This window comes from Astyanax mexicanus, chromosome 7 (assembly GCF_023375975.1).
Source record: "Astyanax mexicanus isolate ESR-SI-001 chromosome 7, AstMex3_surface, whole genome shotgun sequence".
NCBI lineage: Eukaryota > Metazoa > Chordata > Actinopteri > Characiformes > Acestrorhamphidae > Astyanax > Astyanax mexicanus.
The window spans coordinates 20230234-20246865 of NC_064414.1; the positions used below are offsets into that span (position 1 = coordinate 20230234).

At 36.6% G+C, this 16632-nt stretch overlaps 1 protein-coding gene across 1 annotated transcript; it reads right to left on the reverse strand.

The window, feature by feature from the left end:
- Window positions 1-5967: 5967 nt before the first annotated feature.
- On the reverse strand, window positions 5968-7511 carry LOC103023539 (hydroxycarboxylic acid receptor 2-like). The gene has a single exon (XM_007235276.3). The coding sequence runs from the start codon at window positions 7448-7450 to the stop codon at window positions 6452-6454; it is 999 nt and encodes a 332-aa protein (XP_007235338.2). The 5' UTR covers window positions 7451-7511; the 3' UTR covers window positions 5968-6451.
- Between the last annotated feature and the right edge of the window lie 9121 nt (window positions 7512-16632).

The window sequence follows — 16632 nt, forward strand, 5'->3', positions numbered from 1 at the left end:
ATAATTTTTTCTTAATTATTCTTTTTTTTGCCATATTTCACCTTTATAAATGGATCCCGTGTTTGTAAGAGAGAGTGCGTGAGTGAGTGAGTGAGTGTGTGAGAGGAAGTGCAAGCTTTCAGCACAGCTACATTTTGGATAACAATAATGCATGGGTGTAGCATTGAATAGCGGATAGCTCAATAGGTAGCTAGCTTGCTGGATTAGCTTTTGTGCTAACTGGACACGCCAATAAATAGCATGACATTGCACAAACTCACTGACAACAGACAAACTTGGGCGGCATGAAATCAGTAATCTAGATCTTATTCAGATGATTCCGATCCTTTAAAAATTACATGATTGATCCCGATTTCCTTTCACATAATTGGTTTGGGACATCCCTATTAATAAGGGTAAAATAGTGGAAAATCTAAAATAAAAAAAGCACGTACCTCTCACCAGTAGTTTACTTCATATAGAACATTTTAGGTTTAGATTTGCTTTAGATGTATCAACAATGTCACAGGCATCAAATAGTGTATTTATAACCATCTCTTGTGATAACGTAGCATTTACAATGGTCAGTTGTCTCTTTAGGCATCTACTTTCTGTCATTAACAATAATTCTGACCCTGTTATTCTTTTTAATAATGGAGCATTTCACATCCAACCACAGCAATTTTCATTGTTTACACATATTAATGAATACATTCTGCAGATATCAGTGAAATCTTAAAATAAAAAAAATGACCAGACTAAGATAACAAACGAGTAATTATTTTTTGGTAGCCAGGTTGAATAATAATCCAGCAATAAAGTGACACACATTTCTAATATCACTAAATCATATTGACCGGTTACGTGACTTGATATGTTTTGGTTAAAAAAAAGTTAATATCTTGGACATTTTCAGTCATTTTTAGTAAAAACATTTTGAATAATTCAAATAATTATGTTGCTTAATATTAATAAATGATACCCTATGTTAATATATAAGTATTGAAATCTAATCAAATGCTCCTGTTTTTTTATTTTATTATATATATTATAATATAATTTAAAAACAACAATGCGTAAATCTCCAAGCAGACATAAATAGATATGGTAATTATTTAGATTTTTGCAGTTTCTTTACACACTGTAAAGTCAAAAACATACTTCAAAGATACAGAATAAGTTCATTACTGTGTTCCAGGAATGTATGCAATTTTCAAATTTAAAAAATTAACACAGCCATCTATCATGCACCATACATTTTTCTTCTCAATTTATCCAACTTACCAGAGCTGAATAGGTGTATGGAGGTTCAAGTCTTCAGAGTTTGGAGTGCAGTCTGCTCAGACAGGGTGCTGTTAACATACATGCATGGGTGAACCACTGTAGCATGCAACTTTGTACTGTTTTTACTTCATACCGGCACAATGACATAACAGGTAACTGTGGATTTGTCAGCTTACAGCTCAAACACCTAAGGTCAAAACAATGTGTTGCAAATTCACAAAAGTCCCTCTTTCACTCCTCCATTATATCAGCACTAAAGCATCATAAATTAATGTAGTGATAAAATCAAAATACAGCAGAATCATACCCTCATTAGCTTGGTATGGATTTGACTTAACAACTCATCTTCTTCTATGACATTTTTGACTTACTCCTTTTTTGAGCTGAAAGAATGGTTGACATTAAAGAGTTTTTTTTTTTCTGAAAAATCCATCAATCAAAGTGCATGCATTGTGTTTCTCCTTATGCTTTAATTGCAAATAATTAGTACATAGTAGCTTAATTCATTTATCATTCTGAAAATCTCTTGGCATTATTTCAATATTTGTCACGCAGCAGTTGTTTTTTCTTCTGACTGCTGATAATCCCAAAGCTCTTGTGTAATTAAACTGTCCGCTTATAAACAAGTTCAAGTTGGAAAAAAAAACAGCTTAAAGTAAGGCTGGACAATAATTTAATATTAATCTTGCAATTAAAAAAAATGTTGCAATTTTAAATAGATTTATATGTTTCAATATCACTCAGACCCTGCATGAGGTCCGCAATGAGCCGGCAGCTACAGTACCAGTCAAAAGTTTTGGACACTCCTACTCATTCTATATTTCTCCAAGCCAGTTTTCAACGTTTTTGATGGTCCTTGCACAGTATATTTTTTCCTTTATTTAGTTGAGTAGTTCTTGCCATGAAACGGATTAGAACATTACTCAGATACCTCTCCACAACTAGGCAAGACATTCAAGTAATTAACACTTGACAAGTTCAGCACAGCTGTTAACTGAAAGCCTAACTTCCAGGTGACTCTACCTCATAAAGCTAAGTGAGAAAATTTAGCAAATATGTGCAAAACTGCTATCTAATTAAGAGGTGCCCACTTTTAAGAGGTGCCCACCAGAATTTTAAAATATAAACGTATTCTGGTTTGTGGAACACTTTTTGTACAGTGTACAATGAAGTTATTTTTTTTATAATAAAAAAACACTGAATTTATGTCATGGTTTTGTGCAGGCAGGAAGACGGAGGCGGACGGAAATGCGTAAATATAATATTTATATATTAAATAAATAACAAATAATAAATAAATAAATAAATGAATAAACAAATAACCAAAGAAACAAGTAAACACAGAACAAAGAAATTAACCAAAACAAACGAGGGGGTAACAATAACAAACAAAGAAATAAACAAGAAGCAATAAACAAAGAAATATACAAGGAACAAACGAGGTATAAAACTAACATAAACAAACAGTGAGTAATAAACTAAGAAACAAACGAGGAACAGATAAAATACTAAACTATACAGGGCAGGGATATAACGAGGAATAAACACGGAGATAAATAACTAAGAACGCTGATAGACAAAACAACAGAGGAAGGTGCAAAGACCAACCAGGACAAAGAGACATAGGAGGGCTATTTATACAAACAGGAAACACACTTTAAACACGAACACCTGGGGTAAGGGCAGAGCTACAAATGGGACACACGTGAATGGAAATATACTGGGAAAGAAACACAGAGGAGCACAGGTCACGTGGGGAAAACACACAGAGACATGAGAACAGACAAGAAAAAGCACCAGGACGTGACAATTTAAGGCATGTTCAAACTTTTGACTGGTACTGTGTATGCTAATGTTCTGTACAGACATAATACACATGATCATATCAAACACCAGAACTTACCGCATCTAACCAGCACAGTGTCAACTTTTATCAACTTTCAGCAAGTAATTCAGCTCGGAAAAACAGCTAGCATCACAGCTTACATATTCCAGGCCCGTTGAGGCAGACTGTTAGCATTGCAGCTAAACATCTGTGTCAGTTTGGATTGCTGCTTAAACCTGGCTGAGTTTTGCTGTTAACATCACAGCTAGACCGCTATTCTAGGCTCACATTAAGCCGGCAGCTACATGCTGTTATTCTGAGCTTTATATCTAAGTGCTAGAGTAAACTAGAGACATAGTACAGCAAAATAAAAGATATATACTAACAAATAATTAAAGACATCATTTTGACAGAGTAAAATTTGCATAAATATTGTGTGAGGTGCGGGCTACGGCAAGCCCATCTGAGGTAGCCGACAACAGCCAAGACTTCCAAAACAATCCTGCTGAGATGAGCAGAGATTGTGAGCATGCAGCAGGTACAAATGCAGGGGGGTGGGGCCACACTGATCACCCACACCTGGCCAGCACTAATGACAGGGCTGAGTGAGGAGCAGGGAGAGGGGAAGACAGAGGATGGCTGCGTCCAGAAACTTTTACAGCATCAATGAGACATTATCACACACAGCTAAATATTCAGATATTCCAATAAAATCCTGCTTATAAATATGGGATCATTAATATAGTTTTACTGAGCATACAGCTTATCTAAACAAAAAATTATATTAGTGCTTTACTGTATAATTATATAAGGAACCTAGTTAATTAATATGTTTATGACGTATATTTGGGCGTTTCCTGATCCATTGTCGCGTGCTCTGTGGGCGTGGATACAGTGATGTCATTGGAAAATCCTTAAAAGTCTTCCGGAGTAGGATGCACTGATGCACCCTCTGTTGGAAGCCTACTACAGGAGAATTTTAAGCGGCTTCTTTCGTCTCCTACGGTATTCGGACAGGCGGCAAGATGGCGTCATGAAATCAGTTTCCGGGTCACGGAGGAGAGGAGGAGGATCGGTAGGAAAAAGGAGACACTGGACGCAGCCGATAAAAGAGGAGCAAACATTCAGAGGAGAGAGGGGAGTGAGACAGGGAATCCATGCCAGTTTTGTCCTGTCCTGGAATCCCATACAGGAGAGTGGAGGCTTTCATTTTTGTTTGTTTGACTGCTCTGAGTTAGGGATAGTATTTTGGTTGTTTTTTTTTTTTACTATACTGACTATCACATGCACCCACAACACAGCACATACACCCCCTCTATCCTTTACTGATTGCATGCATGTTTTAGTGGCTCTATTTCCCCCCAAGCAGACTGAATAGACCAATAAACAACCCTTCAGGGTTCCTTTTTTTTTGGCTAAACCGGTCTTTCTGCACACACACTGGTAGTGCCTAGACCGTTACAATTGGTAATGTACTTGATGGATGGAGATATACACTATTAACAGTATCTGTCACTAACTGATGTGCATTACAGGGAGCTGACATCAGTTTACTGCATCTAATATGAGCAGAAAGGGAAGATCGCTGTAGACTTCTGTAGTGAGGCATGAGGTACACCACAGGCAACACACGGGACTTTCATACTGTTCACCAAAATTTAGAAATTTTAGAAAGTTTGATAAACATTATGGCATTATGGTCCAGCCCTACTCTGAAGTTATCACGTGTACAGGTCCTTCAAAATTCATAAAGATTTGACATCAAAACATGTTACCCTGACAAATAGAAAATAATTAAACTTGTACATGATACAAGTTCTTCCAAACAGGAAGAAAGCAACAGTAACAGCCTAACAACTGAAAATCTTTTGAGGAGATACAATCTGTGTCAGGATGTTTCATGCAAGGCACGTGCAAATTTAGTCTTGTAACATGAGTCTTGTTCGTTTAATTTCTTCTTCTTGCTGCTGCTGCATGTTTGATAATGGGCAAATTGTGGTGATCCAGCATGAAAAAGTCTTCATAAAATGTAAAAACCTTTATACACTTCTTTGAATTGTCTGGATATTGGCAATGCAACTGAAAGATGGAAACCGTGTGGAGCCCAGATGGACTACAAGACAAATGATGAACTGGCTAATTTTCTATTGAGCAGATGAGCTCAGAGTTTCACTACATTGCCAAAAGTATCCGCATCCGCGCTTGGTGATAAAGCTTGGATGGAGATGCTTGGCCATGTAAACCCATTCCATTAAGCTCTATAGGCACGATAAGTTCTTGAGCTAATCTGAAGGCCACATGAAGTTTGGAGGTAGTTATCAACTCTGCAGAAACTTGGCAACATCTGCACATCTGTTATTTTATGTTGACAGAGTGAGTTGCTTTTGTTCCCAGTCACTAAAACTTTGTTATAATATCACTGACAGTTGACTGTGGAATATTAAGTAGTGAGGAAATTTCACAACTGGACTTGTTGCTAGGGTTGCCAACCATCCAGTAAAACACGGATGATGACTGTGTACATTCACATATAATACATACATAATTTCTAGTTGTTAGAGTTGTAGAGAACATTTTATTTGCATTCTACCTTTTTTGCATTCTACCTTCTTTTAGAACATGTGTTTTGCACTGTTCAAAGAAACCCCTTGAATGCCAATGAAAAAGCTTTTGTTTTTTTTACAGTACAAATAAAAATATAAAATTATATAATGTTACACCTTTATTCCTATGCAGTGTTGAGCAGTAACAGATTTAAAAAATGAACAAGAAAATAATTGAGTTTCGTCATGAATTGTAATGATTGTAGTTGTGTGTGCAGCATCCCCTGATACACAACAACCCCCCACCCCCACCCCCTGTTGCACAGGTGGAATCTTATAATGGTACCATGCTGGAATTCACTGAGCTCCTAGGAGCAACCCACTCTTTCACTAATGTTTGTAGAAGCATGCTGCATCCCTAGGAACTTGGTTTTATACACATGTGGCAATGAAAGTGATTAGAACCCAAATTCAATGATTTAGATGAGTGAACCAAAACTTTTAGCAATATAGTAACTGTTGTCTTTAAAACTGACCTGCATGTTATCAGTATCTAAAGAGTTGCCAATTGCATTTTTTTGAGATCTGCAAACAGAAGGGTATGCTTTGGTGCCGCAGCAGTGTCAAATATATACCAGGGATGACTTTACGGTGCAAAAACAACACATTATATATATATTTTTTGTAATATATACTTTCTCTCTAAATGCATTACATCTATCATCATACCATTCACACAAATAAAGTTTCAGTCAAAAAATCCAAGCTGTAGCTGGAGCACCAAACCTGTGTTCTTTACACAAGCAGTTTAATATTTGACTCATCTATTCTCTGCATTGTCACTGCAGCTAAGTCGCAGTTCCACCAGACCAAACCAATTTATGGATTTCTTTATCTCATTCCTGAACAAGGAGTTAGAGAAGCAGTAGATGAAAGGATCTAGGGTGCTGTTTAAGTATGTGAACCCCATAGACAAGCCAAAGAGTTGATTGTTCAGTCTGTAGGCATCACAGTATTTATTCCCTAGTTTCTGTAGATAGAGTCCACTGATTCCTGTGGCAATTCCAGGTAAAAAGCAGATATTAAAGATCACAATTATAACCAGGACTGAGCGAACAGCTCGCTTCAGCTTCTTTTTGTCCATCTGGCAATGGTGCAAGATGCATGTGACTCGAATTGAGCAGAAAACTAAGACCATAAGAGGGAGGAAGTACTCGGCCATATATACTATATAGTGTAGCTTGATGCCCTTTGGTGGGTCCTTGTAGGAGTTGAAGCTCCGACAGATAGATACATTGTTACAGTGTATTGTATTGTTACATACACTGTTCTTCTCGCTTAGGAGAACATTAGTCAACAGAGGGAGCCGCAGTGAGATCACCACAATCCAGATGATGCAAGCAATGGCCCCAGCTTGTCGCAAGCTGATGAAGTTCACCTTATGATGTGGATGGACTACTTTAAAGTATCGATCCACGGCCACCGCAGTCATGAAGCCGATACTTGCAGATCTGTTAACTGAAAGCATGAAGTGGTTGATGCGACACCAAGCGTCTCCAAATATCCAGTTTTCGCCACGGAGCATATGGTCAATACGGAAGGGCAAGCTCACCAGGAGCAGGAAGTCTGCCAGGACCAGGTTCAAGAGATACACAATGTTGGGAGTCCAGGACTGAAGATGGTGACAGAAGACCCAAAGTGCCATTAGATTCCCTGGCAGACCCAGCAGGAGCTCAATAATGAGCACAGGAGGCATGATGGCGTTTACCAGGGGCTGTGTGGTCAGGTTACAGTGATGAGCAGTTTTATTGATATCCATGATATTATGGGATTTCAGATGTTAGGGCTTCTTCTAGAGCACCAAGAGCAGCACTGCAGTGTTAATCTGTCATAAAAGAAAAGGAGAAATAATGAAATTAAAAGTTTAAATTGTTTCTTAAAGAGGAATTTTCTACATTTTCTGAAAATGTTGATTTTCCAGGCAAAGTTTAAAATGTAGCATTTATTGCCCCCTGACCACAAGAGGGCGGAAGATTGTGGATGTAATCTTTTATCACTTGTCACCACCCCTTCTAGTTCCTTCTTGTTCTCGAACTAAACACAACTTACCCACAGCTGGACAATGAAGCCCGACAAAATTCAGCTCCCCTGTACTTCACCGCCTAAGAGGCCTTTAGGTCATTCCAGCACCCTCTGCTCCTTCAGGCATTGGAGTAAACTAACCCTTGGATGGCTTTTTTACATCACTCATCTTGTTGGAGTGTCTGCATCCACAAAACCCATTGGACCACGCTCAAAGCTTGGACAACACTGCCCCAAAGAACTTGGCTCCCTTGTATCCCTCATGCTTAGAGACTAAAACAAGGCTGCTAACATTTAAGCCTCTATCAGTCAGGAGGTTAATGTCAGCTCTACACCACTATCCTCTTTTTTCAAATCACACCATTTGTCCGAATTTTAAATAATATATAGATGATCCTGATACCACTGTGGCTCATTTTGAAGCCCTGCTTTGGTAGCAGAAGCCACAGCAACCCGAGATGAGGCAGATTCTCTTCTTATGGAGTATTCCATGGATGCATATCGATCCTATTTCTACTACTGCTACAAACTCACTGTTAATTGAGAACTGTCAAGTGGATAATCCGGTTCTGTTTGCTAGTGCTTGTTTTTTGCTGGTGTTAATAAGTCTGCTATAAAACATTCAAACATATTTCCCAATCAGCTGCATGTTCCTGCTCAGCTTGCTATTCTTAAATGCCAAGGCCTTGTGGATCATTTTGTTCCTGACTTTTCATTACTTGATGCACAGCAACTAACATGGCAGATGGATCCCAAAATGGGACTGGACCACATGCTCCCTGTGGATGAGAGCATCTGCTCATGACTGTGGAATCTCTTCTAAAGGAGGTTTAGGGCGTTTTTTACACCTGTAGTTGGTTTCTATGGTCCGGATCAGTTGATGAGTTTGTTTAGGAGTCTTTGAGCTACAGGTGTTCTCTGGTTGGTGGTGGCCCAACTTTTTTGCCTTTACACTTTGGCCAAACCAACCTTTTTACCTAATATCTTGACACCATCCTTTGTTAACCAATGTATGAGCCTTCTCGGGTGAGCCTAATGGACATCCTTCTGCTCTGTGCCCTGTTGGCACACTTGAATCTACCCTTCCAAGGGGTGTTTTTGGCATCTGACATCTGTGCAGGTGTGTATGCACTGAACATTGTGCACAGAGCACCTGCATAGCTATAATGGGTATGGACAGGTGACTATTGACTGATTGTTAGGGTTTAAATCAGTCAGTGGCGCACCTGTTTTGACCGGTATTTCTGCCTCATGGGGCTGCCCTCCAGGAGTTGTCTCTGGCTGACATCTGTGCAGGGGTGTACACTCACTGAACATATGCCTCGCACATGGCGCACCTTTGTAACTATGATGGGTATTGACTCTTCTCAGGGTTTAAATTAGTTAGTGGCGCATCTGTGTTTTTCTGCCGCAAAGATAGAAACATGCCTGAAATTTACCTGTAAACACCTCACTTCCAGACCACTATGCCCATCAGTGTAAATACATGAACTCGTGAAAATAGATTGTTGAATAGGTAAGGTAGCAAAGAGCATCGGGCGTATGATAGAACCCTAAGTCTTAGTCCATTTTTTTTTTTTTGCAGCACTGGCTGTAGCCCTGCTTATACTGATGTTTTGCAAATCCTTTTTAACCTGCTGGTATGTTCAACTGAATACTCTACAAAGACAAGATATTTAATGTTCAAATGGATAAACTTTATTGTTTTTTTTTTTTTTTGCAAATATTAATTTATTTTTAATTTGATGCTGCAACACTTTATTTGACACTGTCAAATATTGGACACTGTATTTGTAGTGTATTCTCTTGAATGTAGGTTGAAAAGGATTAGCAAATAATCATATTCTATTTTTATTTATGTTTTACACAACATCCCAACTTCATTGGAATTGGGATTGTGGTATTATTTAGTTTGCCAATTTTTGTTTCAAGAAAGGGTTTAGGGAGCATGTTTCGTCTTTTTTATCCATTTGCCAGGAAAGAAAATTTCACAAAAATATATTTAATCATGTACAAATTGTCCACTGTACCTTGTCAATATCTAAATTTAAGGTAAAATAGTGGTACATTTCTCTCAAAAGTAACATGAAACAGTGCCACAGGCACCAGACAGTGTATTTTTAGCTGTAATTTGTATTTTTGTATATATTTTTTAAATACAAATGGAAGTGTATTTTTACCGTATTTGCTGTAATACCTTTTTGTGTAGCTTTTAGTGGTCCAGTTGTCTCTAAAGACATCAATAGTTTTAAACAATTCTGAATAAGTTATTCTTTTTTTTTTAAAGGAGCATTTCACACTAAACCAACCACCAAATATTAACATGGTTCATATTAATTAATTAATTAATTAATTATGCAGACATGCATCTTAGAAATTACCAGAGAACATTCCCATAGCCCTATTCTATTAGTAATCTTATTGAACCAGGATTTGAATCAAATCAGGCATTACTTAATTGACAGCATAAATGATTTTACCCTTTTTAACAGAATGCTATCAGTACTGAAATATAGAGAATGCATGTTCTTGTTCCTCAGTATACTATTTAAATATAAAATAATGAAAACACAAACAAATAAACAAACAAACAAACAAAAAAAACGGTTATACCTGATGAGCTATTGCACATCATTTATCAAGCATTTTTCCCTATAACAGATATGGTAATTAGGATAAAGAAAGTGTTATCAGAGTTAAAATAAGTTTGTTTACACACTGTAAAATCAGTAATATAATGATGTAATGCAGACTAAGTGCAATAATGTGGTCCAGGTCAAACAGACCCATCTATCCTGAATTATAGGTTTTTCCTTCTAATACAGACATTCATCCAACTTACCAGAGCTGCACTGTTGTGAGGAAGCTCCAGTGTTCAGAGATCGGAGTGTAGAATACTCAGATAGCCTACTGTAAACCACTGCAGCGTGCACGTTTCCACTGCCTTTACACCACATCAGCACAGTGAGCACAATGACATAACAGTTTAATTCAGTTTCCAGGTCTTTTAGTGCAAAGTTTCATGAAGAAATTTAAAAATAAGAAATCACTTTACTACTGAATCTTACCCCCTTAGCTTATATGATGCATTATAATCACAATTCATAATACATAATAAACATGGCTATAATTTGTTTTACATATGTATAAATATGTATAACCATGTTTATAATGCCTAATAAATATGTTTATAGAGTCTAATAGACATGACATTCATAGAAAGCGTTGAAGTGTTTCTCATTGAGCATCAATATGCAAGTGATTAGGAGACAGCAACCTTATTCATAAATCATTTTGAAAATATACTATAATGGCAGCAAATACTTTCTCTCCTGCCTGCTTTTAAAGGGATGACAGTCCCATAGGTCTTGTTTAATTAACCAGGCCACTGGACAACATTGTCAAAGTGCACAACCTCAAGGTACAAACTAAAATGAAATTAAATTTAAAATGGATTAAGACTAGTTGTGTCAATCCATTAAAAAGATTAATCAGATTAATCACAGAATCGACATAATTCTGTGATTAATTGCACTTTATTCTTAATAAGACTAAGCTATTAATAATGGATATTTAGATGTAAAAGAAACACTGTTAGATTAATTAAATTATATGTATATTTGTGGTGTCAGTTGCTTAAAAATATATTGTATTAACTACAACACAAAATTCAGTGATTATTTATGAATAAAATATTTGTATTTGGGTTGGGGGACAAATAATCATAGAGAGCATTAATGGTGGAAATAAATGCTAGCTTGATATTCCGCCTTCAGCTACTTGGAAAAAGAATTTTGACAACAGAGAAAGAGAGTTTAATCAATAAATATATATATTTATTAAATATAAATCAATATTTTTATATTATTTATATATATATATATATTTTTTTTTTTAAATAAAAAGTAGCCTTACTTCCTATCTTTAAACAAAAGCATAAAAATGTTGTAAAAAAAAAAAAAAAAAAAGCTTAAAAATCAGCAGGCTCTGTAAAATGAATGAATTGCGGCCAAAAGTAAAAAATGTTAAAGTATCCAGATTAATCACTGACAGCACAAAGACTAACAAAAAAGTAACCAAACCTGCTGCCCTGACAAATAATGAAACTCGTACTTGAGACTGCGTGAAGCTTGAAGTGAGAAACAGAAAATCTTTCGAAGAGATACCAATCTGTGTCAGGATGTTGCATGCAAGAGATATGCAACCGAGAAGTGTTTATTTTGTAACATGATTCTTGTTATTTTTATGTTTTGTTATGTTTTCTTCTTGCTGCACATTTGATTATAGAAACAATTATAAAGATTTTGCTCTACCAGCTTTTATATCAGTTTTATATCTCAGCTGTGGTAATAGCTGTGGTAAAGAAAAGCACAGCATTATGTTTATTCTTATCAGTAGTTCCAGCATCACATACAAAATGATGCTTTCTCCAAAATGTGCTGATTTTGTAGGCAGTAAATTCAGAGATGAGATATCTGATAGAAAACCTTTTTTTTATTATTATTTGTAGTGCTGCTTAGTGCCTAAATACACTATACAGTATGTTTAAATGTGTGTGGACACTACTTCTAATAAATTAAATTAGCTAATCTACATTGTTCCCATTGCTGACTGTCCACAGATGTGCAAATGGACAGACACAGCTTGTCTAGTCCCCATAGGGAAATACTGCCAATAGAATAGGACTCTTTGCAGCAGGTTAACATGAATCTTTTAGCATCATGTCCAATGCTATGTGTTGACTAGAGGGGTATAAAGGCCCCCAGTACTGAGCTATTATGACTGAAATTATGTTGTCTAGATTGTTGATGTTCAATAACCCAACTGGTCAAATGTTGGGGTTCCCCACTAGCCCAACGCGCTCGCAAAACCAGCAAGCTGATTGGCTGTTTCTCCTAAAAGGCGGAACTTTATTCTTGAACCGGCACCGTGATTAGCGTTAAAAGATGTTTCATGCAAACAGCGGTCTCCTCATTAACATTACAGCTGAGCCAAGCGAAACGATTCAGGGCTACTGGGAAATATTCGGAAGCCCAGGCCAGGAGACGCCCCTGGATGTTTCGCCACTAAACCTGTACAACTCACAGTGGGTGCAGTGATCGTTATAGGGACATTTCCCCGCCACCCCCTGCAGCTAACCTCATGGTGGTGTTGAACCCCAACTTGTATCTCTCCTCCTTAGCCAGAGCCAGAAACTTGCTTTCTCGGCATCTTCTGCCAGATTCTTGACATATTTCTTCAGTCTTGTCCCAGTCATCCCAGTGGCAAAGAGAAGCTGGATTGTGGACTTCCCCACAAAGCCCTTACAACCGACTTCCACCGGGTAGATGGTCATGGTCCAATCACCTTCTCTGCACTCTGCTGCGAGATCAGAGTACTCGACTCGCTTATGTTTATATGCCGCCATTATTCCCTTCTTCCATGGCACAGTAAGCTCAATGATGAGTACGTTTTGGCAGCTGTTGACCACATCACCACATCTGGCCTCAAGGTTGTCTGTGTGACCTCGTTTGGGAAAACCAATTGAGTACCCAGATCGACACGCATATTCCATTTCTTTCCAGGAATAAGCAGATGATTGTCTCCTGGTCTAACAAATGGAATGTGTGGATAGGCGAGATCTGGGAAGGTGTTTGCCCGGACCCTAAATCCCTCCAACTGCTCTGCTAACTTTCTTAGCACCTGGTTGTGACGCCATCTTAGGTGCCTTCTCGACAGAGCAATACTGCACCCAGATAGTATTACTGCCCAGAGGAAATTTATGCTCACTTCCAAACCATTGGGAAAGGATAAGGATAAGTTCATCAGTTACCAGCTTTAGAAACTGCAAGTTAACAGCTCCCCAGATAAGAGCCACCTAAATGCTTCATAGAGTATTTTGATTTGTTTAAGACTTTTAAAGTCAATACATGATTCCTTATCTGTTCCCTCCAAACTTTTGACTGGTACTGTAAATTTCACTCTCTATGATAATGATTAAGCACATCCCATGAGAATAGATAACAACTGCCACCTTTTAGTGCAAACATTGAAGAGGAAGTTAGTTTCAGCATATTGTGAGAGAGGAGGCCAGTGTATATTGGTGTAGATGTGTGTATGAGTAACGGCACTGGACTCTGAACCTTAATGAAGATTTATACCCCTTTTTATTACAGTGCATAGAAAAGCAAACAGAGGAGGACTAATAATGATGCCATGTTGGATTTCCCTTATCAAAAGCAGCCACGGTATCATTTACTCAGATTATCTTTGTTTTGCATTAGATGTCCATGTGTTCCCTGCACGATGTGGAGTATCTTTGCTCCATATGTATATTTTTTACAATATTCAACTTCACTTCACAGACACTTTAAACAGATGTTATTAGAAAAAATACACATCATTATTAGATACAGATAGATATATTAACTGATTAGAATACAGAAGTCCTATGCAGGATAATGAACAAAATATTGTACAACTATTGAGAAATCTGTAAAACATGACAAAGAAAGTTAAACACTGAACAGATAATAATAATAATTATTATTTGGAAAAAAAAATATTATTATATTAACTCTCTTTTTTTCAAACTTTTGTAAAGTTAATAGATATTACATACATGTTTTTCTTTGGACAGGAATAATATTAAGATCCTATATTCTGATTATTCGTTATGTTTTTGGGCAATCCTCTGTAACATGAATTAACTGTTAGTCAGAGTGTCAGCCATATACTGTAAATAGGGCCGCAACTAACTTAATCTGTTGATTTTTTAAAATAATCGATTAATAACCAGATAAAAAAGAAATGTATTCATTAATATTATTTATTTAATATATAATTAATATATTTTTAATCAGTTAAATCAATTAGTTGTTAATTGTATATGTAATAATACTTCTTTTTGTGTATTACTTCCCAGGATTAGTTCACATTCACCTTTTTCTATCACATCATTTAAGGCACGTCATTCTGCTTCATCATTTGTAAAAAAAATAATATTAAATAATAATAATAATAATAATAATAATAATAATAATAATAATAATAATAATAATAATAAATCTTGTACGTATGTCATTTTTTAAATAAGATACAGGTCACAGAACTGAGCTGAGGAACAGTTATGCTTCTGTGATGCTTTTTTTCGGCATGCTGAAGAGGAAGCAGATAAACAAAAGCTGAAAGATGTTACAGTAAGATGCAGTGACACAGACAGCAGCCAAGCTGTTAAACAAACAAACAAAAAAAACTAAAGGATTACAAATGTATTTCAATCAGGCCAAAATACAAGTTTCCATAACAATAGGCCATTCCTTCTGCTCTTCCACAGCCTGATGGTCCAGACACAACTCTAAGTCTACCTTCTGTCCATAAGAGTAAGTCAAGTTCTTCTATGGGTGCATCCTAAAGCAAGCCCTAGACAGATGAATGGATGTCACTGGCATGCTCTTAGTTTAATGTTTAGCTTAGGCAAACTAAGGGCTGGGGGACCCAACTGGTCAACAGGGAAATTGTATAAAGCTGAGAGCTTTGGCACAGGGATCAGATTCACTGGTAAAAAAGATGGAGTTCAGGACACAGCTGGCGAAGATGAGGCGCGCAAAGAGTGACGGTAAGTATTAAATTGTGCATCTACTTTATTTGCAAAGGTAAATTAATATTGACTTTCTGTTTCTGACTGACTATTGTTGCTGTCCAATGAAAACATGCATCTACAAACCAGCAACATTCTTAACTTTCTATGGAAGTCAATATAAAGAGTTAATTTCAGGTAATTTTGGAGAATTTCTATTGGTCCAATCACCAAGAAATTTGATCACAGGGTAAGGAACAGTTATTGTGTTCAAATTATGTAGTAAACTAAAAATGTATAATATTACAAAAATGGAAATACTTGTTTGTCATTGGACAGAGATGATATACAGTAATAGCATGTTTTATATTAATAACAAAACCATTATTATTACTATTAAAGGTTACCCTCAAAAACAGTTACTTGTCACAAAATTCATAAGAACACTAAGAGGTCTAAACAGTTCTATCACATCTACAAAAGGTTTACTGAACTGGCAAATGAAGATGTTTGATCAAGTGCTGCACGCTGAATTAACCAACAGGAAGTTGAAAGCCCTGAACATGTCATATCACTGTTGTGCATCAAAACTTGGTGGTGATACAAGCATCATGATAACAAGAATTACCCAGAGGCAAGTTTCAGGGGGAGAGCAACAACGGAGAAATTTACATCACAAAGAGAAAACAGATCATTTGCTTGAGCAGCTTCTGGGTGCACTGCCTGAATTGTCATTACTTTTTTAATTATTTTGAGTACCAGATCTATTGATCTCCGCTTGAGCCCACAGATTAATAATGAAATACATTTTGTCCTTAATATAAAATAAATTGTTGCTGTCCATTTTTTAATATTTTAGTTTACTAAATAATTTGAACACACAAACTGTCCCCTAGACTGTGTCAAATTCTTTTGATGAATCGAGGTAAAAAAAATCCAAAATGACATAAAATAAACAAATTTAACATTGACTTTCATTGAAAAAAAAAAATAAGTTGCTGTTTTTAATTGGACAGCAACAAAATACTGAATCTTACACTAATTAAATACACTGACATTGTATTAGGCATGGGATTAGTACGGTGGTGGAGAGAGCCCAACACAATGCAAATTGAAAATAGCTGCAAAAGCACAAAACCATTAAAATGACAAAGCAGATCCTGTAATTAGAGAAACAGGTTGCAAATAGCTAAATGTGCAGCAAATACAGCCACAACACAACGAAAATGAGTCATAACACAACAGAACTTCCCTTTGTGGCCATATTTTGGTGGCCAGTTAGCATGCTGGCTAAACTAAAAAGCTACGTGTAATGCTATCTGTTTTTTTTTTTCAAGCGTAATTTTTTTCTCAAAATTCTA